Source organism: Choloepus didactylus, chromosome 9 (assembly GCF_015220235.1).
Source record: "Choloepus didactylus isolate mChoDid1 chromosome 9, mChoDid1.pri, whole genome shotgun sequence".
Lineage (NCBI taxonomy): Eukaryota > Metazoa > Chordata > Mammalia > Pilosa > Megalonychidae > Choloepus > Choloepus didactylus.
The window spans coordinates 81,927,728-81,954,585 of NC_051315.1; the positions used below are offsets into that span (position 1 = coordinate 81,927,728).

Sequence of the window (26,858 nt, forward strand, 5' to 3'; positions counted from 1 at the left end):
GCAAACATAAAGAAGAACTTGGAAGTTTGAAAAAACAATTGGCAGAACTTATGAAAATGAAAGGCACAATACTAGAGATGAAAAACACAGTAGAGACATATACCAGCAGATTTCAAGAGGCAGAAGAAAGGATTCATGAACTGGAGGACAAGATATCTGAAATCCTACACACAAAAGGGCAGATAGGGAAAATACTGGAAAAATATGAGCAGGTTCTCAAGGAACTGAATGACAACATGAAGCACATGAATATACATGTCATGGGTGTGCCAGAAGGAGAAGGGAAAAGGGGCAGAAAGAATAATGGAGGAAATAATCACTGAAAATTTCACATCTGTTATGACAGACATAAAATTACAGATCCAACAAGTGCAGCATACCCCAAACAGAATACATCTGAGTAGACTGACTCTAAGACACTTAATAATCAGATTTTCAAATATCAGAGACAAAGAGAGCATTCTGAAAGCAGCAAGAGAAAAGCGATCCATCACATACAAAGGAAGCTTGATAAGACTATGTGCAGATTTCTCAGTAGAGACCATGGAGGTGAGAAGGCAGTGGTATGATATATGAACTGCCAACCAAGAATTCTATATCTGGCAAAACTGTCCTTCAAAAAATGAGGAAGAGTTTAAAACATTTTCAGACAAACAGACATTGAGAGAGTTTGTGAACAATATACCTGCTTAAAAGAAATACTAAAGGGAGCACTATGGGCAGATAGGAAAAGACAGGAGGGAGAGGTTTGGAGAAGAGTGTAGAAATGAAGACTAGCATTAAGGGTAAAAAGAGAGAGAAGAAAAAATAAAATAGGGTATGACATATAAAACCCAAAAGACAAAATGGTAGACAGTACACATTACTTTGAGTGAAATTAGCCAGAAACAAAAGGACAGATACTGTCTGGTCTCACTGATATGGACTCATATTGATGAGTGAAATTTGAGAGTTGAGAACATAGGTTATCAGGAGATAGAGATTGGAAGATAGATAGAGCTTGGGCATTTGATGCTGAAGGAATATAGAAGGTTCAACAGGATTGATTGTATAGATCCAGAAATGGAATATATAGCATAATAGTGTGTGATGGTAACACAATATTGTAAGTACTCTGAACTAAGATGAGTGTGACTACAGTTGAAAGAGGAAGGCTAAGGTGTGTATGACACCAGAAGGAAAGATAGAAGATAAAGACTGGGATTGTATAACTTAGCGAAACCTAGGGTGGTCAATGACGGTGATTAAATGTACAAATATAAGAATGTTTTTAATGAGGGAGAACAAATGAATGTCAACACTGCAAGGTATTGAAAATTAGATAGTATAGGGGAAAAGTACACTCAATGAAATAAGAGTATGTAATTAACAATAACAATGTAAGATGCTTCCATTAATTATAACATAGGCAATATACCAAAGCTAAATATCTATCAGAGGGGGACATAGGGAGTGATATAAGATTCTTGGTGGTGGTGATGTTGTCTAACCTTTTCATTGTATTTTATTTTTATTTTTCTTCTATCTTTTGTATTTTTATTCTTCATTTTTTTCCCCTCTCCTTTTCTTCTTTCTTTGGGGGAAGAGATGGAAATGTCCTCATAAAGATTGTGGTGGTGAATGCATAACTATGTGATTATACTGGGAATCATTGTTTACTTAGGGTGGATTCTATGGTGTGTGAATAAAACTATTAAAAAAAAATAAACAGAGGGATACAAGTGCTGCAGAAAATGTGGAGAGCAAGATGTACCTATTCCCTGTTGGTAGGGAAGTAGTATGGTGCAGCCCAGCTGGAGGGCAGTGTGGTGGTTCCACAGGAAGCTAACTATGGGGTTGCCATATGGTCTTGCATCCCCGTTATTGGGTATATACTTGGAAGAACTGAGAGCGTGGACATGAGTGGACATTGCACACTGGTGTTTATGGCAGTCATGTTCATGACTTGCAACGGACGGAGGTGGCCTAAGGGTACATCAACTGATATATGGAATGGTGAACTGTGGTGTATACATACAATGGAATACTAAGTGGTGGTGACAAGAAGAAATGAAGTTGTGAGGTATGCACCTAGGTGAATGGAACTTGAGAATGTTGAGTGAAATAAGCCAGAATTGAAAAGACAAACATTATAATGCCTCACTAATATGGACTAACTATAATGTGCAAACTCTGAGAATTGAGTCTGAGAGCATAGTCTATCAGGGGAAGGCTTATGATAAAGGTTCCTGGATTGTAAGCTCTTATAGCAGTTACATCTATTCATGAGTTCTCATGGTTATCTCTGAATTCTGAGATGCTGAGTGGTTTGTGTATAACCTGGTCAGTCTCTGTAACTTCAGATATCTGTGTGATACCTGAGACTCAGAGTCAAAGTTCAGCAGCTATGAATGTCAGCAGTACCCCATATAGCAACTGTTAAAAAAGCTGAAAAAGAGATCAGACTTCAATTATAGATATGAATGAAATGGACTTGATTAGAACTAAGGTAAACCAGTCTAAAGGGAAAAGGATGATATTGACTGTGTTTTAAAACCTCAACTTCTGTGTGAGATCAAAGGAAGAGATGTTTATTTGGTGCAAAATCTATACTTTCTGTAGCATGCTATACAATTTAACTTGTATGGTCAGTTTATTCAAACACCGTAATTACATGGAACTTGAATAGGGGCGAGACCTGGTTGATTTGTACAGGATAGTGTGAAACCCCAATACATCCCACAGTAATTTGGGCAGAGAATAAAAAGTATTTGCAAACCCCTTTAGGGCCTGGGGGAAAATGAAGAAACATTAAACTTCCCCACCTGGGGAATTCTTGATATTTTTGCAGGCATTGGGGACTACTATTGTAGTAGGCTAAGTCCTTGATCTTGGGGCTTGCCCTTCTGAAGCTTGTTAGTGCAAAGGAGAGGCTAAGCCTCCCTTTTTAGTTTTTAGTGTACTAGACTAGTTAGAAAGAAATACCTGAAACTGCTGAACTGCAATCCAGAATCCTTGACTCTTGAAGATGATCATATAACTATATAGCTAATATGGTGTGACTGTGTGATTGTGAAAACCTTGTGGCTCACACTCCCTTTAACCAGTGTATGGACAAATGAGTAGAAAAAAGGGGGACAAAAAGCAAATGAATAATAGGGGGGAAAAAGAGTATGAGATGTTTTCGGTGTTCTTTTTTTACTTTTATTGTTATTTTTATTCTTATTCTTATTTTCTGGAGTAATGAAAATTTTCAAAAAACAATTATTGTGGTGATGAATGCACAACTATGTGATGATACTGTGAACAACTGATTGTACACTTTGGATGATTGTATGGTATGTGAATATATCGCAATAAAATTGCATAATAAAACCAACAACAAGCTAATGATCATCAGACACTTGGAAAAGCCTCTTCTCTACACAATACAGATAAATGACCAGAGGAAAGAATTCAGAAGAAAAGAGGTAATTTAAAAGGCAAAAGAAGTGCTTAAAAAACTATGTTAATAACTTCAGAGATGTAATAACATTAGTGAAACAAGAATAGAATGCTTAAAAGAAACATTCAGAAAAGAATAATGAACAATTAAACATTTAAAACATAGTAAGAGAAATAGACAATTTAGTAGAAGGATTGAAAGTAAATTTCATAGAATGTAAAACAAAACAAAACAAAAAAACAATGAGAAATGAAAAACAGGATAGAAAAGATAGAGAATTAATACAGGAACTCCAACAATGAACTAACACAAGTTATAGGAAGAGAATAGAGTGAATGGGATAGAGGAAATATCAAAGACATAATCCACTGGTAACTCTTGTGCACCACCAATGGGAGTTGGTACGATCACTTTGGAGAACAATTTCTCGATATCTAGCAAAGTAGAGGATGCATGTACCCCATACCCAGAAACTCTTGTCTTATATAGGTCAAAGAATTTCTTGCACTCATGCACAAAAAGACATGTAGAAGAATGCTAATTGGAGAAAAATATCTATAGCAGCATTGTTTATAATGCTGAAACTGTCCATTAGCAAGAGAATTACTAAATACATAGTGTATTATTTATAAAGTAATATAATACACAACAGTTCAAATGAATGATCTAGAGTTACACAAAGGGGCTCTTGGATAGGGATGTATCTTGGAAAGTATTTTGGTGAGCAAACGAAGCAAGTTGCAATAGCTGAAAAAGAATACATATATATTCATACCATTTATATAAAATTTAAAATTGTAATAAAATAATATAAAGTATTTAGGAACATATTAATTCATAGCACAAATATAAAGGCATTCTTGGAAATAATCAACATGAAAATGTAGGGCAATGATTTCTTTGCATGGGAAGTAGGTGGGTATGGATGAGTAAAGAATTAAGAAGAAATACCCAGTATCCTCAAATATATTTGCAAAATTAAAATTTTTAAGCTGGTGGGTGGTTTCCACTCTTTTATTCTTTATATTTTTATATGTTCTGAACGTTCTATTAAAATAAATAAGAAAATTTCTCAACTCTAAAGGACATGAGTATTCGGATCGGAAGACCCCGCAGAATGTCTAGCACAATGAGCCAATAAAGACCCACAAAAAAGTACATCATTGCAAATTTCAGAAAGCCAGGGATAAAAGGAAAAGTTCCAGGAGTGGGTGGGTGGGGGTAGGGTGAAGTTCCTTTTCAAATGATAGAATCAGAATGGTGTTGGGCTTCTTAGTCATAACATAAGTAGAAGGCAATGGAATAGTTTTTTAAAAATTCTAAGAGAAAATGATTTCTAACCTAGAATTCTATACCCAGAGTAACTATCAGTGTAGTGTAAAATAAAGACTTTTTCAGGCATGAAAGCTTTCAAGAAATTTGCCTTACAAGCACCCTTTCTCTGGAAACTACTGGTGGAGTCTCTCTCATAAAAAAAGACGAAACAAACTAAGAATGAGGAAGACATGGACCCAGACAGGAGAAAAGGGAGGGATTCCCTAGGATGATGTGAAAGGAAGTTTTGAAAAAATTGTGCAACAGGATCAGAGGGCAACTAGTCCAGAGTGGAGCAGTAGGATGGAGGGTGGCAGGGGGGTTGGTGGGAATATTACTAAGGTAAAAAGAGAAAGAAACTCATAGATTGTTGACATGTTTGACTATGTTGTGAGGAGTTGTGTAGTTCTGATGGAAAGTCTGGGGCTACATTAGTGACAGGTACATAAAAAAAAAAATAATTGAATGAAAATTTAAGGCAACTATTAAATCCAGGGAAAACTAAAAGTGATTGAAATGCAATCATAGAATGGGAAGGCAATAATAGTAAGCTATGTGGCTTTAATGTTAACAATTTTTATATAATCATAGTGATGTAAACATTGACTATGTTTATAATGATATTGTGAAGATGGGAAGAAATTTCCTTGTTGAAAAGCTGTTATAAATGAGCCATAGCCTTATCTTTTATAGAGAGAATTCAGGAGGTAAATGTCTAAGTAAAAATAAAAATCAATTATCACCTCTGGAAAGTGGGACTTGGATGGGAAGGTGTAGGACAGGCACTGTGTTTTTTTCCCGATGAAATCTTGCAGGATCTTGCTATTTAGAGTGTGGCCCAGTAGAAAAAATCTTGGTAGAAAAAAAGGACTCTCTGGCCTCGTTCCAGGCCTCCTGAATCCGATTCTTCATTTTAACAAGATCCCAGGTGGAATTTGGGAGGAAATTATACTCAATGTAGTATATCCATTCTATGTTTAATCTCAAAAGGGATGTGAAGAATTTGGAGATAATATGGAAAGCTTAAACAAGTTTAAAAAAACCATCCCCGTGGGAATAAGTGAATGGAAGTGGAAATATCTAGACTGGAAAAGTCAAGATGAGGGTTGGGTTAGCGGTGGCAGGATAGGCTCTGGGAGAAAGGGAGAACTAATATTTAATATGGATTTATGAATAATTTTATGAGGAAGACTATTGATAATGTAGTATGCTAAACTTAAGGTCTGTTACTGAGGTGATACCTTACCTTGCCTGCAGGTAGTTTAGATTGACTAAAGCAGAATCCAGGGCTGGTAGAAAGTCACATACAATGAAAATTCCCCTTGAAAATCACTCTTAAAAGTACTCCCAGCAAAGACAAATTTAAATTTAAGTGAGAGATGAAGGCTTGGACACTATCAGAGCTTGATGGCAAATGTCAGGGGAAAAGAACTTGGGCTCATTATTAAAAAAAAAAAAGTAATCCCAGTACCGCCAATACACCGAACGGCCAGTTCCCAGTGCCCTGCTCCCCACCCCAGTGTGGAGACAGATTGCTGTTTCTTTGGTTACTCATAAACTGGAGTAGTTTGCTTGTATTTACGTATCAAGTTGAACAAAATGCTTTTAAAAACAATTGAGGTATCACCACTCTATTGGAAAGCGGGGCTCTCACCACCCAAGGCACTGAGACCACCTGAGGAACCCACAGCTTCCCTAACCCATTCTCCAGTGGGCACCTTTCACATTCTGAGTATAGCAGCAGCAGGATACAGGCCTCTGCTGAACAATTGTGGAGCCTGAGGCAAGTGCACAGATGGAGACCCATGTACCATATGTCTAAATATTTAAACATTATAAATCAAGCTAATGAACTATTACAATATGGCCTACCCTCCTGCCTTGACATGTAAGCCTTCAAATGGCCTAAGTGGCAAGGTTTTAGCTTCTTAGAGTTCCACTGTAACATGGTGGTGTGGGCAGGGGTCTTGGGTGGGGAGCTGGCTCCTGAACAATTGCCCATGCCCCTCTCTTCCACCTCTGTGAGGGGCCTCGCTGCCTTGCTCCATGTGGCCTCTTGGCTTCTGTCCTAGTGCTTGGGATGCTCACATTGATGGTGCCACCTGTGCGTGGCAGAGTACACCTGGGGAAGAGGCCCCCACTGGCCCTGGAGGTGGACTGTGGGTGAACTCTTGGTAAGCACATCACTTGGACCCCATAGACCTTTTTCTTTGTAGGAAGGGGCAGAGTTGGAGGATGGCCAAAGGGAGTCTTTTTGAGTATGAGGTCTCAACCCTCCTCCATTCCAGCCTCTGTGGTATAATTTACATGATTAAATGTGTGTATATGATCTCATTATGGATAACTTCCTCAGGTCTTTGAGTTATAGCACCTGTCTGCTCACCATCCAAACTTTTCATTCAAGTTGAAAAGTGTGAAAAACCAAGACCCCACATACAGAGCAACGGCCGTCAAGGTTGTCTATAAACTTTGGAAGAAAACTTCATGCTGTAGATATTATCTTAGGGAACTGAAATGTAGATGGTGAGAGGGTTTCCCAGTGATTCAAACTATAATGGAAACCGATTTCTAATATTACTTAAAACTCCTGACAGAATTGTGAGGCACATTTAGAAAGAAATCCAGCAAGGAAGCTGACATACAATACACAAGACCAGGGAAAACAAGCTTCTGACAAAAGCAGGCATCATTAATTTTCAGAGCTTGCATGGCCATCAATAATAGTCTTCATTATTCTATCAGGGCAGTTCAATTTTACACTCCCAGAGTCCATTCCCTACAGACTGGGGAAATGTCATAGACAAGATGTAACATTAATGGCTACATGAAAAGCCATTCTTATCATCTGAGATGATTACAGATTTAAAGTGTCTATATTTATAATATTTATATGGTACTGAATGTTATAACAGGATTGATTGCATTATACTTCTAAAGAAAAGCACCTGTTAGGTAATCTGCTAAGAAACTGGAAAACTGACTAAGCAACCTGACCGGGGCTCCACCAGGAAAAAAACATGCAACCTAATGACAGGAAGGTCCAGAAGTCACCATATTCTTTGGATTTCCTCTGCTCAGTGCCTCACAGTACAGCCTGAAATCCTAGAAAATATTAAAATGATTATGGCTTTTGGACTTGAAAGAAAACCTTTGCTAAGAAAAATGTGACTGGGGTAGGAATGATTTTCATCCAAATTTCTTGTTCATCTCTTAAAAGCCATAATCCATGTTAACAGTGCCCATGGAAAGCTAGGTGATATAGAAAACAATTAAAGTAAACCAGTCATTTCATGAATATTTATTGAGTACCTATCATGTACTAGGTACTGGGTTAGATGCTGGGAAACAGTGGTAAGAAGGGAAAAAGGACCTTAATCACAGAATCGTTAAAAAAGGTATGTAATATTACAACTAGGCTCAGCCCATGGATGACATCGCAGTCTAAGTTTTTGGTGTTATTCTTGTACTAATATCTCCCTTTTAAAAAGTGTTGCAACTACTTAAATCAGTTCATAAGGAACTCAACTTTCTGTGAAAATGCTAGGGCTAGTTGGGGTGTGAATAGTGTATCTGTGTTTGAGTATACTGAACCTTGAAAGAACATCTGTTTGACTATTTTGTTAAATGAAACTCAAGCCATCCAAACTTTACTAATAGCGTCTTTGTGCTTCATGACTTTCCACCACATAAACAAAATTACCTAACACTTCAGTCTGCGGCTAAAGCAGTTATTTATCAGTTAAAGCCTACTGACAAAGAGCAAACTCAAGAGACTGAAATTCAAGCTTCCCTATTCCAACAGTTTTCACATTTCAATAATCACTCTCTAGTCAGCTTCCTGCCAAATAAGGGCCTCCAGGGAAAAGTTGTTTCCTGGGAATGTTTACTTTACAGAACCCAGACTGATGGCCCCAAAGTTTGGCCACTTGCTAGGTGATAGAATCATTTCTTCACTGTGACTCTTCCAAGGAAAGAACAAAGGTTGACAGTAATTTCCAACTTTGACTTTGTGACCACGTCCCTTCAGTTTCCTCGAGGGGTGTTGTGAAATTCCAAAGCAAAATCTTAAATAAAATTCATTAAAAACACTGTTTAGACCCTGTCCTATCTTGCTTTTCTGAGGATTATAGAACCCTAGCTAAAGGAGCCTCAGAGATGGTCTATCCAATGGTTTTCAAGTGTTTTTTCACTTTGGAACACATCCTTAAGTAAATTTCCCATCTGTGTTCCAATATGTAAAATACATAAAATAGAGCTGCCAGGATTGGAACAGGGGTTGGGGATCCAGATCTCCCCCTCCCCTCAAGCCCCATCCAGAGGAAGCTCCTGAGACACCTCTTTCTTCTCTCTGGACCTTCTGGAAACAGGAAGGGCCTGGTGCCATGTCCTCCCCACACCCATCCCTGGAGCCAGGAGCCCCTGTACATTCTGGCAAGTCATCTGTTCTCAAACAACCCTAGAGTCAAATAACCACAGGGTGCTGCCTTTCTAAGGAGGTTTGGAATAGCCACCTTTAGGAATCTGCTCATTCATGACATCTTGGTATGTTTTTGATCATTTAAAATCTATCCCATCCAAGCTCTCAGAACCACAAAAACAAAGTTGTGTGTCTGTGTGTGGCAGGGTGGTTAAGAACAGGAGATGTGAAATCCCACAAAGGGACACACATAAATGTTGGGCTGAAGTTTCAGGGACCTAGGAGGGAAGTGCTCAGGGACCCTTGAAATGGGGCATGTCTCCAACTGAGCACTTGGCGGGTGGGCAGAGAAGGATGAGGGTAAGCAGTTTGCCTGAGCTCAGGTACCACCTGTAGAGTCCAGTTTGCTCACCTGGTAAATACCTGCTCTTTGTGGAGTGGGCGTGATGGACGGCTGGTCAGTAAGAACCACAGCAAACACATCGCGCACACAGTGCAGCACAGAGCAGCACAGGGGCCTCTCACACCCCAGCCCATTTGATCCTCACAATCATCCCATAAAGTGTCAATTAACACTATCCTGTTCATAGGTAAGGAAATTGGGAGTTTACGTGGCTTGTGCAAGGTCACACTGCCTAGAAGAGGCAGAGCCCAACACACTGCTGTTCCCACTGCCCCACCGAGGCACACGAGAAATGCAAAAGGAAACCCGGCAGATAAGGGAGAGGTTGGCAACATTTTCTGAGGAAACGTGATTTTAAAGTCTTTCTAAACTTTCAAATAATTCTTGTGAGAGGTACTATGGGATTTCTGAGACGGCAGGCAAATGTGAACAGTATCAGTCGGAGCTGGAGCAGAGGGGCACTACCCAACTGCCTCCCTCGTAGGAATCCCTGCAAATGAAAGGCGTGGGAGTGGTGGGAGGGGGTCAAAGAGGAGTGCCAGCCCCTCAGCCCCCTCCAGGGAAGGAGAGCCTAGAAGCCAGAAGCATGGGCACCAGAGCCAGACTGCCATGGCTTGAATCTTGGCCCTGCCACTTACTGCCCTGACCCCACCCTGTGCCTCAGTTTCCCTAATTGTGGAATAAGCATAACACTAATAGTACCCACTTCACAGCATGGACCCAAGAGTTACGTTAATCAGTATTAGTGACGCTCTTAGAACAGTGCCTGGTATATAGTTAAGTGCTACACAACGGTTTGTTTGTTAAAGAATTTCTTATGTGGTTGTGAATTTCTGCCATCGGTGTTCACAGATAAGCAATGGTAACTCCGAAGCTTGAAAATGAGGCTATAATGTCCTCGCTTCCTGTTTTCCTCACATTTTTGTTACCACAATCCCTGGACTTTTGATGTTACAAAGCCCACGTCATGGCCACTTCTTTCTCCATTCTTTCCTGGATTTCCTCTTGTTACCCCTCCTTGGTGGCTGAGCCCCTGATTCCCCGGCTCATCTTCTGGAGCCCACTTCACATATTCTGTGACTTTTCAACTATGCAGCCTGTGATTCCTTTTAAATGTACCTAGGAGTCATATTAAAATTCTGTCAACAGGGGGAGCTCAAAGAATAGCTTAAAGTAAAATTATCCTGATTTAATAAATCAGAAAAAAAAAAAAATAAAATCATTCTGATTTGGCTGCAAGATTTTGCTATTAATCTGAAAATAAGTGGAAATAGATTCAAAGTAATAAAAATCAATAATATTAAGATGGCGGTTGATTATTTTACAGTTGAAGATGATTTACTTCGATTTCAATCTCTGGGGAAAGCCAAGTAAAGATTATGATTTTACATTCATAAAGAAGACAATGTACTGAGGGGTTGAGATATTTAGATTTATTCCATTTGACTTGTTTTACTTAAGAAAATGTCAGAATTGTGCTTAATCTATTCAGACCTAGTCATATTTAGAGATGTCAAGCTGAATGAAATGTTGCAACTCTGGCCAAAATTCCAGTGAGCTGGTAAAATGGGTATTTATAATGTGCTAATATTTTACCTAGGAAGTTCAGAAAATCTTGATGGGTTTCTACAGGATGGGAGAAATAGCTTCCACTTATTTGTTTTATTAGAATTCAGTGTGATTACTTGGGCTTTAGAACCCTGCTTGCAACCCTACCCTAAACTGAGGTTCTGCTCTAGAAAGAAGGCTTAGTTTGTCTCTTGCAGGGCTATGATATTTGGCAAATGATCTTTAAGACAGATTAAGGGAATGAAGAATTCTTCGGGGGGAAATGATAGGATTTTAAACCTTTTGTATGAATTTTTGTGGTTTTGTGGGGTGTGACAGATTGATAGCAGTTGAATGTTAAATCTATAAAGTGCTTTTCTTCCAAATAATTAAAACATTTTTCACATAGGAGCTGTGACTATAAAGATTGAATTCATACAAATGACATCAGAAATAAGCCTCGCTGCTTTATAATTGCTTCTCGTAGATGGTCTTATATAAATGCAGCATCTCTGAGCTGGGAAAGTTGGGTATTACTATCCCAGTCTCTTAGAGGGAAAAACTGCAGTAGTTCTCCATCAGATCATCTGTCAAGAATCACATTTTCTGTCACTGTCAGAGCATGGACTCAAACCCGGGATTCTAAATTCCAAACACGTAGAGCATAGTGGACGTTCTGGTTTCTAGGCCAACTATGCAGATGCTCTCCAAGGTCCCTTCCAATCCAGGGTTCCATCAGTCTATTACTGGCTTGAATGCAGGCACTCAGACCATATCAGTTTGTTTTTTTAATCAATTTATCCTATGAAATAGAAAGCTTAAACACAAGAACAGGGCAATCAATACCACAAAGTAATAGGGTTGTTTTTGACCTGTGATTTTTTCATATGACGTGTCATGATTTTTGAGCCTAAAATGAGTGATTTTAAGACATTTTATTGGAGAACTGACTAAAGAAATCATGGCACATATGTAAAATGCAATATAGTGCAACCACTTTAAATCATGTTCTATAAGAATGTTTAAGGTCATGGAAAGCTGTTCACTATACATTGCTATGTGAAAAAAGCAGGTTATAAAACAATGGTTATCATGTATTTTTAATGTATATGTATACATGTGTGATATATATGTGTATTTAACATAAAAATGTATATATATGTGATATATGTGCATATGTGTGTATATATGTGTATGTATATGTACGTGTGTATATATTTATAAACCGAAATGGATGTGTACTATAATATTAGTAGTCATTTTTCTTTGGAGGGTGTTAAAATATTCAATTTTTATTTCTTCCTTTAAAAAAATTTCTCACACTATCTATAATTGTTGAGCTACTTTTGTAATAAGAAAAAAAATAAAAGGCAGTTAAGAGCTTTGTAAAACTAAGATATTATAGGCTTGTTTCCTACCTCATTTCCTTTGCTTCCAGCACTGGACTTCATTTCCTTAGGTTGCTTTGTAAAAGAAAACAACAGTGTTTAGATGGAGAAGCATTACCGGTTAAATAGCAAGTGGTCGTATCTATTGTACTGATTTTTTTGGTCACAATTTTGACTCCTAAGAACAGTGACCCAGAAGTCTTCTAACAGTTTGAAAGGTGATATAGCTTCCTGTTTCACCGGTGTCACTTTAGAAACTTTGAGATAAGTGAGACAAATTGGCATATCATTAAGACAGTATTTTTCAGTGAACATTTTGGAAAGAGGAAACCATATTGGGATCCTCTAAAATCTATTCAGTATTCCCTTGTATCTGGAAAGCATCATCTGAGCTAATATGTGCATGATGATTCACAATGGTTCCCAATCCCTGCAAAATCAAGTCTAACACAGAGCACAGGGAGCAGAACTATGAGGCAGTCTCCACATGGCACATTAAGCTATCAAATGGCATTATAGCAGAAGACCTACTGATACACAAATGCTTGTGATATAGATTACTGAATGGAAAAAAAAGGCAGAAAGCAAATTATATAGTGTGTACAATGTGATCTCACTTTTAAAAAGAAAAATAACTATTTTAGAAAAAAGAATGAAAGCAAAGGAAGTTAAGTGTTACCTTGAGGTGGTGGGAATATAGAAGATGTTTAATTTTTAACAGTTTGCTTCTCTGATTATCTACATTTACTTTTATATTAAATAGTGTTTAAAGTTATTATGCAAAAGATAACATGTGAAAATGCTTTGCAACAAAAGCACAGTAAAAACTAAGGTTTTGTCGTTTTATACATTAGACCTGTTGGAATAAGGACTTAATCACTTTCTGGTGTGTCCCCTGTCTTTCCTTTTCCACATGACATTTCCAAGTTAAGGGCTTCTTGCTGCTCCCCTTAATATCAAACATTGGTCCATTATTGAAAGTTCCTTGAGAATAGGAATTGAGCCTTACCAAAAAGAGTGCTCGTTACAAAGTTGTGAAATACAAGGCTCCTCAATACATTTTATTATTTAGCAGCCTCATATGGGAGGGATTCAATGAAAAAAAGAATAAGTGCTCTTCAAAACTGAAGACTAAATAAAAACAAAAAGAAGCATGTGGCAGGCACTATGTAACTTGTATATGCAGGTATCTTTCTTCTAATCTGGATTTCATCTTTTAGGCAGTAGATCTTTCAAGGCTGATGTCCATGGTACCCAAACACACAGGCTAGGTTACCTCCTAAATGTCAATAAACCAGGTAAGTTGCATGATTCTGGCAAGAAAAGGAGTAGGGTTTTAGGAATCTAAGACCTCACAAAGCATAAGAAAGAAGGCAGGAAGAGAACTCTAGGTTAAGAGGAAGTGGTAAAAACAAGAAGCAACAGGATGGGCTGAGTCAGAAGCTTTCTAGACATGTCAAGGCAAACTTGTGTGCAGCAATCACACCCAGGAACATCATATTTCCCCAAACTATTCTCCTAAAATCGAAGTGCTTTTAGCTGGACGTGTTTTATTGGTTATCACTCCTTTGGAAGATTGAAAATCAAAACCAGGTATGCCTATCCATTTTAAGACAGAGTATATCTACCATCAACATTAAAAACATATTGACCAGCTACTACATGATAATTAGGCACTACAGCACATTGCTAAGAACTCACACCTTCTGACTTCAAGTTCAGTGCTCTTTCTACCATTTGAATTCTTCAATAATGCATGTTTTGTTTCTCAGTATGGCCCTTGATTGCATATAGGAAGCAATAAAGAACAAAATGCGCTGAATTATAAGGCCTATGAATTTAGATGTGTCTGATTTTGGAAAAAAAAGTTAGTGTAATTTTACTGCCAAACTCACCAAATGTCGAAACTCTACTGAGAGGCTGCCATTGGAAGATTCTTCAATTGACATGGCTTTGACATGAGTTCCACAAAGGACAAATCTCCGATTGCTAGAGAGGAAATCTCAGCTATTTACATGGTCCCTGGTCAAATATATTTACTAGAACAGCGAAAAAAATTCTACTAAGTAAATGGCTTACCTTAGAGTTGAAACATTCCTGTAAAAATGAGAAGATTCTTTACAATGACCAATTTAATAGACGGTAAAAAAATAACTTTCTACACTCTTTAGAGGATAGTATATAAAATTTCATTCCAAATTTTTATAGGAAATTTTTTAAAACTAAGTTGTCATTGAAGTTCTATTAAATTATTTGAATTTTAAAGTCAAATATTTAAAGTACATTGATATGTACTTTAATTAAATTATTTTTTATTGTTTATTGCTATTATTAATTAAAAAGTTCAAAATTATTCTATCAAATAAGGGCAATTAATTTTAAAAAGTTGGCATTTCACATTTCAAAGTGAAATTAGAAACTTACTTGTCAATCGAAGCTTTAACCTTTACCTGATAGTTTAGCTCTGGCAATTTTATTAGTAGTCTGGAAAGAGACATCAAGAAAGAATCAAAGATCAAATGTAAAGTGTTTTTAAAAGCCTTTTTTTTTCATTTGAAGATTTAAATATATTCATGGCATGTACATATAAATCAAACTTACATTATCCACATTCATGTGTCAGTTTGCTTTCAAAATGTGCAATTGTTCTATAGTTTGCCATGTTGCTAATTAATGTTGACATCAGTCACTTAACATCATTTCTTACAAACATTTGGAAAATGTTTCCACATTGCTTCAGTTGATGTGTGCTGGATAATATATTGGCAGGTCAGAAAAATAGCTGTGTGTTTTGGCCAAAACCCAAATGTGGGCTAAATGTATACATATTGGAAAAAGTTATTTGCAAATCTATTAAAATGATTCAATTTTATACCCATATAATGAAAAGCAATAACTTGTAAGCTTCATAAAACTGTTTTGATGGTAACTGTTTATGGAGAAAATACCGAGGAAGAGTAGACCTCTATTTTTACATAGCAGGATACGTAAAATCCCAATTCAAATGCATTTGTAATCTTTAAACACACTAGGTTCAAACTAAATGTTCAGCCAAAATGTTCATAACTAAAAAAGTCCTAACTTCAAACCATCAAGTGACTGCAGTTCAGAGTAACAGTTCCCTTAATCCCTTTCTCTGGTGTCAGCCCCCCCTTTACTCTTCTGCTTCCCCAGCTGCTCAGAGCTGTGGCCTCTGATGTGTCCTATCTGTGGTTTCAGTCCAGATTTAGAGATATTCATTCAACCTATTCAAGACAGCAGGCAATAGTGTATGGAGAAGGATGGTGGTCTAATAGTCAGAGGGAAGGGGGAGGACAGAACCCCCAAATCAGGGACTAATGGTCTATGCCCTGACAAGCAGTTCAAATAGCACGCGAGGCGGTGCCAGTGCAGGGACCTCTTCCACCCAGAATTCTTTGCTGAGCAATCCCTGGCTATCCTCCTTTTGATCCCAGGGAGTGTCCTAGGTTTACCATGTCATCTATGGGGGTGTCTCAAGGAAAAGCAGGATGTTCGCTACCTCTCACCCTATTTCCCTTCATTGTTATTACCTTCTGGGCTATATAGAGACGTGGGGATGAGCAATGAAAAACTTTAGAAAAGAGTTAAACTTTTAGAAAGGAACCTTGCCTCTCTCTACCTTGGTTTTTGGTTAAGTCTTGGAGAAAATTCACACAAAGAAAGAAATTTAATTAAGGATTCTGAAATGCAAATTGAGGACTAATGCCTTCCCTTAAAAAATGGAGCCCTTACCACAATATGTGACCAGAGACTCTCACAGGACCCCTAAACCACTTTCTACATGACATAGCCCCCTCTTAATGCATGCGTTTGGAATTTCAGTTTCTAATGGCTTTGGGCCTTGGGGACAAGGCACAATGGAAATCTTTGAAAGTTAGAACTCAGTGTCTTAAGTGTCAATAGGGAACACTACAAGCTTAGGTTGCTCATGCTAATGGAAAGGATCAATAGATAAAGCAAAGCAACACAAAAGTCATGCGTCTTCGAATTAGGAACATAATAAGGATATACTGAAAATTGTGTTGAGAATTTGGGTGGAAAATACAAGCCAGTTTCTGAGTAATCACTAGGGAAGAATATGTCATTATACTCTATATTCCCTGGATAGGATATTCAAGGTCTCCCGTAATCTGTCTTCGGTCTATTTTCTCAATTCCCTCTCTCCCTGCTCCACAGTATTACAAAACAGACCCAGGAAACATTTATTTCTGTTGCCTGACTCTTCTACAATCCTCCTCCCCTTCCCTCAAGGCCTGTCTCTCTCAGCGACCGCAAGGCCTTCTCCAATCTCTCCAGCCTTCTCCCAAGTCAGCCTTTTCAGCAACTAATCCTATATTGCCCAATACCGTGGGAGCATACTTTCACCCTGATATCCCTCATCTCCTTATCTACTTTGTCAAGCTGCTGACAAGCACAGCTCTTACCTTAACACTTCTGCGAGTATTTACCAAAGCCCAGTGCTGAGCACACAGGAGATGCTCAATAAAGAATAGGTGAGCAATTGGCTCAATGAGAGAAATTAGCCTCGATTATATAGTGGCTGTGGCTCCATCAACATGTGAAAACAAGAGAATGCATTCTGCCTACCTTAATTTTACGGTGAACTGAATGAGGGTTTTAAGCACCATTGGCCTCTGAGGGTGAGTTGGCATGCATGGTTGTCGTTCAACCACAAATGAGCTACATTAAAAGGAAATAAAAGTTGTCATTTGAAAACAATGAAAATATTGATAGACTGAAAACCACAGAGGAACAGGATGCTGTCCTCTCAAAAAGACCAAATTTTCTTCACTTAGAAGAGGTTTAAACCCACCCCCCTCAGGTTAAGCTCCAATCTTTCACACCAACTACCTCTCATAAATAATTGCCATGAGATAGGAAAATGCCTAAAACAGTAAGTAATTCTTAATCGTTCTATTTTGAATCATGAATAAAAGCCCCATTCCATTTTTATCAGACTAAATATGAAGTAGGAAGTTAATTTCATGCCATCTCTGAACTAAATATTAGGATTTCTAGAACATACAAGTATATTTTTTCTTTAGATGAGCTTTTAAATGTAAAAATGTTCTCCACCCTTCATTTCTGAAATATTCATTTAAGAAGAAACCCTTGAAATCTTCTTTTCTAAAATGTGAAAACTGAGTTGTAGGCGGTGATATCGCTTTGCTTATGGAAAACTGAGTCAGTTCGTGGGAGAAGTGTTGCTGAATAAATAGCAAGAGTGGAAATGTAGTTTCTGGACTTTCTGGAGGATCTAGTTCCTTGACCCTGAGGGTCATTGTGTAACATATCCCTGCTGCTCCTTCACCTAGACACAAAAACCCCAGGCAGCGTGTCCTCATGGTACCTCAGGACTGAGATGCCATGAAGCTTGAGGATGAAAACACCTCACTTACTTCCGGAAAAGGTTGTAGATCAAGAAGGTGGCTCTTTCTAGCAGGGGTGTTCTTTGCAGTGGGATGGGGTCACCCTCATAGGTCATTTTGGTAGATTGCTCCTCTAATTTCTCCAATTGCCTTCTGAGTTGGAAAAGACTTTCTGCCAACAGTGTAAAGCTATTGAATAGCAAATGAAGATTGGAGATAGTTTTGCACTTAACAGTTGACCATCTTAATAAGTACTTGACCATATTTAACAAACATGAAATTAAGTGTTAAGTTAATTAAGTTAATCAATTCCATTAAGGTTAAAGTTTATTTTTATTTTCCTAATCCACCTTTTCTCTAATATGCATGATATATGTTAAATGTTTTCTAATTTATATCTTCAGTTATAGATAAGAAATCACATGAAAATTTTGTCAACACCTGCAACTGAAACCTTTTTAATTGCCCTTTGTCTCAAAGAAAGAAAAATTTTAAAACTAAAATACATGATATGAAGAACATTATCTATAAGAACACTGAAGAAAACAAAAATATGAAACTGTTCCTACTCCAATATATGTTTTTAAAAGCCCTAAGTATATTAGCCAAAAATTATCAAGAAATTTCTCCAGAGAAAGTATATTTAGAAATGCTTGCTCCTGGAATCTGCTTGGAGTTTTACTTACTATGTGGTGATCTCATCTCTGAAATGGAAGTGGTAGCAGGGGACAGAAATCTAGGGAAAAGGGAGATTGAAATAGACACCCAGGGGGGGCCTCCAGCTACAGAGAAGGCAGAAGGTCTCACTGGACTTGAGAAGTCCATCTGGCTCTGACAGCAGCTGTTTTTGCTTACAGCTTATTCCCCACATTGCATTGTGGAAAGAGCTGTCAAATCCATGTAGCAGTTAGGTGCTGATTTTTGGTATGAGTACCATTATCCACTAAGTTCTTTATTGTCCCCTTTGTTGTTTATTTTGTTTTCACAACAATAGAGTAAAAGGAGTTTAGAGAATCCAAGTATTTCCTGAAGGACAATCAATATGCTTTAAAATGAGTTCAATGCCTTGTTTCTCTTAAGAAGTAAGCCTGACAGGGCAGAGCTTTTAGTGAACACAACTGACTTACTACATATTTCTATTGTATTAAATTGCACTTTTAGAATATAATATCAGATATCAACTGAACTTTTTCTTCTTTTTCATTATATTTTCGAATTGTTCTTTCAATCAGAGTTATTTTTGCATTTTTGTCCTCTAGTGCAAAGGAGAGTAGTATGTATTAACATTTGAATATATGTATACATATACAGAGGATGCCGTATTGTATTAAACATTTGAGCTTTTTCACTTAAATTAAAGAATAAATCACTGTGTTGAAAACACAAAACCAATATTTAACTTTGATATCTTAAGATACACATATAAAAACTGAGGTATCTTTCTTTAAGCTTTTGAAGCTAGAACTTCATCATGTCCTTAAAGAAAGTGTAATTGTTGGTTTCAAAAACTAGTCTGAGTCTTTTAAGGTTTACAACTTACATGTGAAAATCAAGCAATTCTTCTGCATTCTATGGGTGCTTCATCCCCCCCCCCAGCAAAGGAATAAAAATTAAAACAGTTATACTACTACATTTGTTTGTTTTCAACTCGAGAGTTCCCAGCTACTAATAAACCATCAATAAGCTGAATGAATTGAGTTCTGGTTTAAGCCTGCAGTTCTCTGGCTGAGTGACATCGAAGTTTTGTACTTCCTGTGGTTTTCACTAGAAACTAAAGTCAATTCGTTTTACCAGTTCTGAAGCTGGTCGAGCCCATTATGGAGTGGACCTCCGATGCAGGCGATTTGCTGCCGCCTCTTCCAGTCTTGCAGCTCTTCTATTAGCATGTTGTTCATTAACAAGTCTGTTTCATTTACTATTTGTGTCATCTTACTGAGGGCTTCCTAAAAGAAATGGTGATGACTGAGAAGATTTTCATGAGAAGCAACCAGAAGTCACCTACAATTCAACTGTAAAACAATTTGTCTGACAACTGTAAAACAATTTGGGATAAAGGCTTGGTTGAAATTTTTATCAAATATTAGCCTCAGTTTACCATAGCACTGCCTTTTCAAACAATTAAATTATTGCAATTAAATAATGTCCTGAGCAAAAAACACGGCCACTGTTTAACACTGTCATAGTATCTTTAGTATAAACATGCTGAATTTGTAACCCTGTGACAACAGTATTGAATTCTGTAAGTCTTAAAACGTTATGTCCGTTTTTTAAAAGGATGTGTATAAATTTAATTTATATTCTTATCATTATGTTCATACATTTATTTTTAAATGTACTTCGACTAAATTTGAGCCTTTATGGATTGATTTTTTATTAGGATTTTATCTGGGATGTCGGAGGCACAGTGACATATAACTATCAAAGGGATAAGAATTAAAAGATGTGAATTCTTGCCTTGATTTTGCCACTAGTTGCATGTATTTGGACAAACCATTTAACCTTGCTGGGATTTGATCTTCTCATCCATATAATCAGGTGAATGGACTGAATTATTTCTAGGTTCCTTCTCTCTCTAAAATCCTATTTCTAAGTAGAATAAGATGGCACACATAAAATGTATGGTGTAAATTTATTATGCAAAATGCATTAAGTTTTATCTTGGATCAACTATTTGCATACATAAAATATGATATATAACTGTTGAAGTTTATGATTAATTTAGGGTGAAAATAAATTACACATTTCTTTTTACTCATACAAATTCCTAAACAAAAAAAATGGAGATGAACTTTTAGAAATGAAATATTGATTTATCCATGACTCTGGTTAAATTTCAATTGCATTTACTTTCAAGGAGAAATAGTAAAATGAATTAGCAATGTTTTTCCTTCTTTAAAATACTTCATTGACCAAAATCTTTCCCCCTTCTTGGAGGGAGGTTACATTGAACATGTTCACTTGCCATTGAATCATCCTGAAATTTGAAAAATTATTTGGCAGAATGCTATTTTTCAGAGTAGAAACTGGAGCACTAATTTTTCCAATAAAATTTGAGTGTTTATCAAGTAATATTTTAATTATACATGTGTAGTAGAACCTATCTCCTCATATTAAGTACAGAAACTAAAATAGCTCTTACTGAAATAGTGATAAATAAAATGTACAGTAAATGACAATGTACAGTAAATGTACCATATAAGCAAACTGAATAGATTCTAGAGAGGGCAGTTCTGTAAACTTAGGAAGAGGAGCATGGCAAACAGCATGGTACTTCTCTTAGAAACAGGGTAAATGGAATTGATAAAATCCAAGAACTTGATTCTTTTCAGTAGGACTAGGTTTAGGAAAAGGAGAGCAATAGGCAAAAGGGCAACCAAATTCCTCACAAACCTTTCTCTTGAAGTCGAGGCTGTTTAGCATCTCTTGAAGTGTCAAAACTTCCTGGTTCAGCAGGGCACTGTTCTTGTCTCCCTGATCTGCAAAGGAAAACAGATCAGATCTAGAGTCCCCTCCAAGGCAAAGCTTCTGTGCCCCTGAAGGCCAAGGCTGCTGCACTCTGCCATCCTAAACCAGCCTGGGACAGGAGTGGGGGCCTAATGGGGCAAGGACCGAAAGGGGCCCCTGGAAGGGAGCTGGGAATTAGTCCTTGTCTGCTTATTTTGCCAGGAAGCACTGCATCCAAGTGTGCCAGAGAGGAGCTCTTTATCTTACAGACCATGAAGGAAGACCATCCTACTTTAATAACAACCTTGGTTGCTTGGGACAAGTCAGAAAGTGTGGGGAACCCCTTTGTGCCCATAATTAAGTCGTACGGGACTCCTTCTGTCTTTACCTTCCACGCTCTGCTCCATTTTTTTTTTTTTTTTTAATCATCATTTTATTGAGATATATTCACATACCACGCAGTCATACAAAACAAATTGTACTTTCGATTGTTTACAGTACCATTACATAGTTGTACATTCATCACCTAAATCAATCCCTGACACCTTCATTAGCACACACACAAAAATAACAAGAATAATAATTAGAGTGAAAAAGAGCAATTGAAGTAAAAAAGAACACTGGGTACCTTTGTCTGTTTGTTTGCTTCCCCTACTTTTCTACACATCCATCCATAAACTAGACAAAGTGGAGTTTGGTCCTTATGGCATTCCCAATCCCACTGTCACCCCTCATAAGCTACATTTTTATACAACTGTCTTCGAGATTCATGGGTTCTGGGTTGTAGTTTAATAGTTTCAGGTATCCACCACCAGCTACCCCAATTCTTTAGAACCTAAAAAAGGTTGTCTAAAGTGTGCGTAAGAGTGCCCACCAGAGTGATCTCTCGGCTCGTTTTGGAATCTCTCTGCCACTGAAGCTTATTTCATTTCCTTTCACATCCCCCTTTTGGTCAAGAAGATGTTCTCCATCCCACGATGCCGGGTCTACATTCCTCCCCGGGAGTCATATTCCACGTTGCCAGGGAGATTCACTTCCCTGGGTGTCTGATCCCACGTGGGGGGAGGGCAGTGATTTCACCTTTCAAGTTGGCTTAGCCAGAGAGACAGGGCCACATCTGAGCAACAAAGAGGCATTCAGGAGGAGACTCTTAGGCACAAATACAGGGAGGCCTAGCCTCTCCTTTGTAGCAACCGTCTTCCCAAGGGTAAAACTTATGGTAGAGGGCTCAACCCATCAAACCACCAGTCCCCTATCTCTGTGGTCATGTTAGCAACCATGGAGGTGGGGTAGGCGAATACCCCTGCATTCTCCACAGGCTCCTCAAGGGGTCTGCTCCATTTTTTACCCAGGAGTTTTGGGAAAGTGCCTTGTAGAGTTATAGTTTTATTCACATACTCTCATGATCTAATAAGGACTAAATCCTTTGCTTTCCCCCTTTTCTTTGCAAAATGGGCTAATGCCCTGGTAAATCTAAGGGAATGGAAAGGAGTTGCAAATTAACTTAAGAAAAATATCTGACTGAAATAAAACCTGATTTATCTTCTTAAGTGAAGAGATATGCAATATACAAACATTATATTATTTAATTTGATGTTACATTTCATTGTTAGATAGTAAATGATTGTTCATAGCAACCACTCCTGTCTATGAAAAACGAGGGTAGGGACTGCTGACCTGACTTGTGAAATTGTGGAAAAAGGAGGCCCCTGGACAATGGTCTGGTGAATTTCCTGACAAAATAGCATTAATTTCTGGGAACTCATCCCTGGTTGTAATAATTTCAAAATCCATTAACTTCTAAATCCCATTAGTAGCAAAATCTTCCTTATGTAGCATTTTATCACCTTGAAAATTTATTAGCTAATACTTTCCAGTCTTCACCAGTAAGGATACAACTTGTTTCCCATGTATCTTTCATTTCACTTATAGCAAGGTGGGACAAGGTAAATAAATATTTGTTGATTTAAGTGATAAAATGATTTTCATTCTTCATAATGTACACGAAGCACTGAAAGATATTAAAGGGACTCAGATCATAATATATTAAGTTCAAAATAGTTTTATGGTTTAGCGTATTTTGTTATGTTTGAATTCTGAAAGTTGGTAATTTTTATATGACATTTGGGTTAAAGCTGCCTTTAATGAACTGTAATGCTTGATTAAATATACATTTGTTCTAAACCTTTTTAGAATTATGGACCCCTTTGATGATCTGATGGAACCCATGTTTGTGTCATTACTTTTTGAACGGGAAAATTTGTATGTACAGCCAATCATAAATATTTTGTATAACATTTTATAGAGGGTCAAGGCATCTTGAAGATCCCAAGAGAAGAACACAAAACACCTCAGCTGTCACCTGTGCCAGGGAAAAACCATTGTGTAGTATCAACCCTTTTAATCTTAATTGAAAACTAAACATTTGATCACAATCCTCCATACTTCCTTCAAGATGCATTTTAAGCTGACAAGATGATTTTTGTATTCCAAAATGAATGGTTTGTATCTGATTTACTTTTAAAATTATTTAGAAATAATTTTAGAATTAAGGAAAGTTGCAAAAATAGTAGAGAGTTCCCCTATACCCTTCACCAAGATTCCCTTAAGGTTAATATCTTACACAACATAGTACAATTATCAAAACCAATAAATTAACACTGGTACAATCCTATTAACTAGCAATACCTAATTCAAATTTCACCAGTTGTCCCACTAATTGCCTCACACTTTAAACCATCACTCCATCATTACTTGTAAATCATAGATCTTGAAAATATTCTCTTTATCTCCCTTCATTTCTTAAAAAACATCTAATTGTAAACAACTTCAATGTTTAACCACAGAAGACAGTCAAATAAATTGCAGCATCCTTACATCTTAACATTTATAAAATTATGTTTCTGAAGACTTTTATGATATGGGGAGATATTTAAGAATAAAACTTTAATTAAAAATATACACAAAGCTATATACAAAATAATCTCAATTTTGTGAAAAAAATATGCATTTAAACATACAGGGAAAAGACTGGAAAGAAATACAACTAACATTTTGACTGGGTTTATCTGTGGATACTGGGGTTTTGAATGATTTAAATTTTTTAATGCTTTTTATTTTCTGAATTTTCTACTATGAAGCACATTTTAACTTTATAATGTGAAAAAATATTAAAAAAAACAACAAACAACTCACCAAGGAATGATGTCAGTAATTCCCTGATAATTTAAAGCAATTATTTTTACTTTTGTCAGTTGTGGTAATGGTATTTTGATTCTATAGCATAATGTTATTTTTTTGGAGATGCATGATGAGGTGTGCATGTCTCATAGGTTGTTAATTTGCTTTGAATTGATTAAAAAATTTAAGGAAGAAGGGGGAGAGAGAGAGTGCTAAATGAATAAAATATTCCTTTCCCACAAGCAATCTCCAAAAAAAAAGTTAATCAAATTTATTTATCGATTACACCAATAAAGAAGAAACCCTAATCATGTTGCTTTTATGTCCCTATGTGATTATGATAAAACAAAACTTACCCATTGTCTGAATTGTTTTATACCTGTAGTCAAATTCATCTTGCAGGTCTTCTAAGTATTTGGTGTCTTGTTCTGTCATCTTTTTATAAAAGAAAACACAATTAATTACATGTTACAAATAAGCATGTCAATGAAACAGCATCACAAGTATTTAAAATTCCAGTGTTTGGCACTTCCAATCTCCAAGAGCATCCAAAGACTAACTATTTTGAACCTACATTTCTGAAAAGCTAAGTATATGAAAGTTAGCTAATGCTAGAAGAACCAGATTAAATTTGCTCTTCCAACTATTTACTCTTCCTGCCTGGAAGTAGTTCAGCATTTTACCTCTCATTTTTCAATTAGTTCCAAATGTTACTAATGCAGTCTTTTTTTACCTGAAAATATGAACATGTTTTCCCTCTTAGTTCCATACAACTTTATATTAATGTACTAAAATTATCTCCTTTCACTTGGAGTGTCCATTCTAATCTGCTGGAGTTTATGACAATTCAGTTTAAACAATTTTTTGTCTCTTAACCTCTTTGGAAAAAAAAATCTATGCTTCCTCTGTCTTGTCTGTTTCTGCCTTTGAGATTTTACCTTACTATTCTCCAAAACTGATGATGTTTTTCTGCTCAGACATAACAGGTATTAAGTGTCAAGGTCTGGGCTAAAAGCTTTTCATAGATTATCTCATTTAATCCTTGAAAAATTCCTAGGAAGTAGGAATTTTTGCTTTTACAGATGAAGAAATAGAGGCTTATGATATGAAATAACTTACTTGCCTGAGGTCACGTTGCTTCTGGAGATAGTCTGACATGAAGCCTGGCAGCTGGGCACTAACCTCCACCCTCAACCAAAACTAGGCCCCTGCTTCTTGGATTTCAGACTACTCTCATCTTAGAAACCCGAGCTTTCCGTCTGCCTACCTATTCCAAGAAATCTTTGAGGAAACATACTCCTTTCCACAGCATCTCTTTCTCTTCGAATTCCAAAGTTTAAACAGCTAAATTATTGACTAAGAAAAGTATCACAGCTTCCTCTCTGCACTCAGACTACTTAGGTACAAATCCTCACCCTCAGGAGAATTAGATAACATCTCTATTCTCAGTCGTCCTCTCTCTAAATTGGGAATACTGATTGTACCTATCTCATGACATTGTTGTAAGGATAAAATGAGTGACATCTTTTAGAATACTGCCCAACACATGGTAAGAAATAAAAATGTCAGACATTACAGCTTTTGTTGTGTTTGTGCTATGAAATGAAGTCTCTATCAAATGTAGCAAATATGGGTTCTGCTTCTATAAATTTGTCTTTGCTTTGAATATATTTGAAAGTTATTCACACTGGGTAAAGCTGACCTCTTTATAGCTATATATTAATATTTGGTAAAGAAAATAAAATATGTCATCCAATTAACAAAAAAAAGAAAAGAAAGTGATCAAATATGGGGTCAAATAGTTTGAATTTGTATCCCAAGTCTGCAATTTACTGTCTCTGTAAACTTGAACAAATATCCTTGCATTTCAGCTTCTCCATCTGTAAAATGGGATGAAGCAGGAGGGGGAGGAGCAGGTAACAACAGTATAGTATCTCATAAAATGTTGTTTTAAGGATCACATAAGACAAATTAAACTGCTTAAAACAGTGCCTGGTACTGAGTACATACTTAATGTACACTAACTCTGACTACTCTCTTCATTTCTTCTTGTTATCTTCCGTTGTCTCTGAGTCATTCTCTAAAAAGTTCTCTTGATGTTTATAAACCTTAGAAAATAAAAGAAGTAGCAACTATTGACTACAAAGTATATTGTCTACCCACCCATAATAATAACAGCTACCAATTTTTGAGTAACTGTGCTATGCCAGCAACTTATACTTGCATTGTCCTTTCAGTAACCTGCAGAGTAAATTATTTCATTTTTCACATGAAGAAACTGAAGCTTGAAGTCATTTAGAATTCCAACTCAGACTAAGTTAGCTTCAAAGCCTTTGTTCTTTCTTTTCAT

At 36.9% G+C, this 26,858-nt stretch overlaps 1 protein-coding gene across 2 annotated transcripts in view; it reads right to left on the reverse strand.

Moving 5' to 3' along the window:
• Window positions 1-26,858, reverse strand: part of STAT4 (signal transducer and activator of transcription 4) — a 108,070-nt gene that overhangs the window by 24,785 nt on the left and 56,427 nt on the right. For both annotated transcript variants that reach the window (XM_037849926.1, XM_037849925.1), the window contains exons 6-14: window positions 24,865-24,943; window positions 21,275-21,360; window positions 19,676-19,827; window positions 17,915-18,073; window positions 17,103-17,195; window positions 14,919-14,978; window positions 14,574-14,591; window positions 14,390-14,483; window positions 12,525-12,569 (exon numbers count right to left, since the gene is read on the reverse strand). In XM_037849926.1, the coding sequence (XP_037705854.1) occupies window positions 12,525-12,569; window positions 14,390-14,483; window positions 14,574-14,591; window positions 14,919-14,978; window positions 17,103-17,195; window positions 17,915-18,073; window positions 19,676-19,827; window positions 21,275-21,360; window positions 24,865-24,943 (786 nt within the window). The remainder of the gene's footprint in view (window positions 1-12,524; window positions 12,570-14,389; window positions 14,484-14,573; window positions 14,592-14,918; window positions 14,979-17,102; window positions 17,196-17,914; window positions 18,074-19,675; window positions 19,828-21,274; window positions 21,361-24,864; window positions 24,944-26,858) is intronic.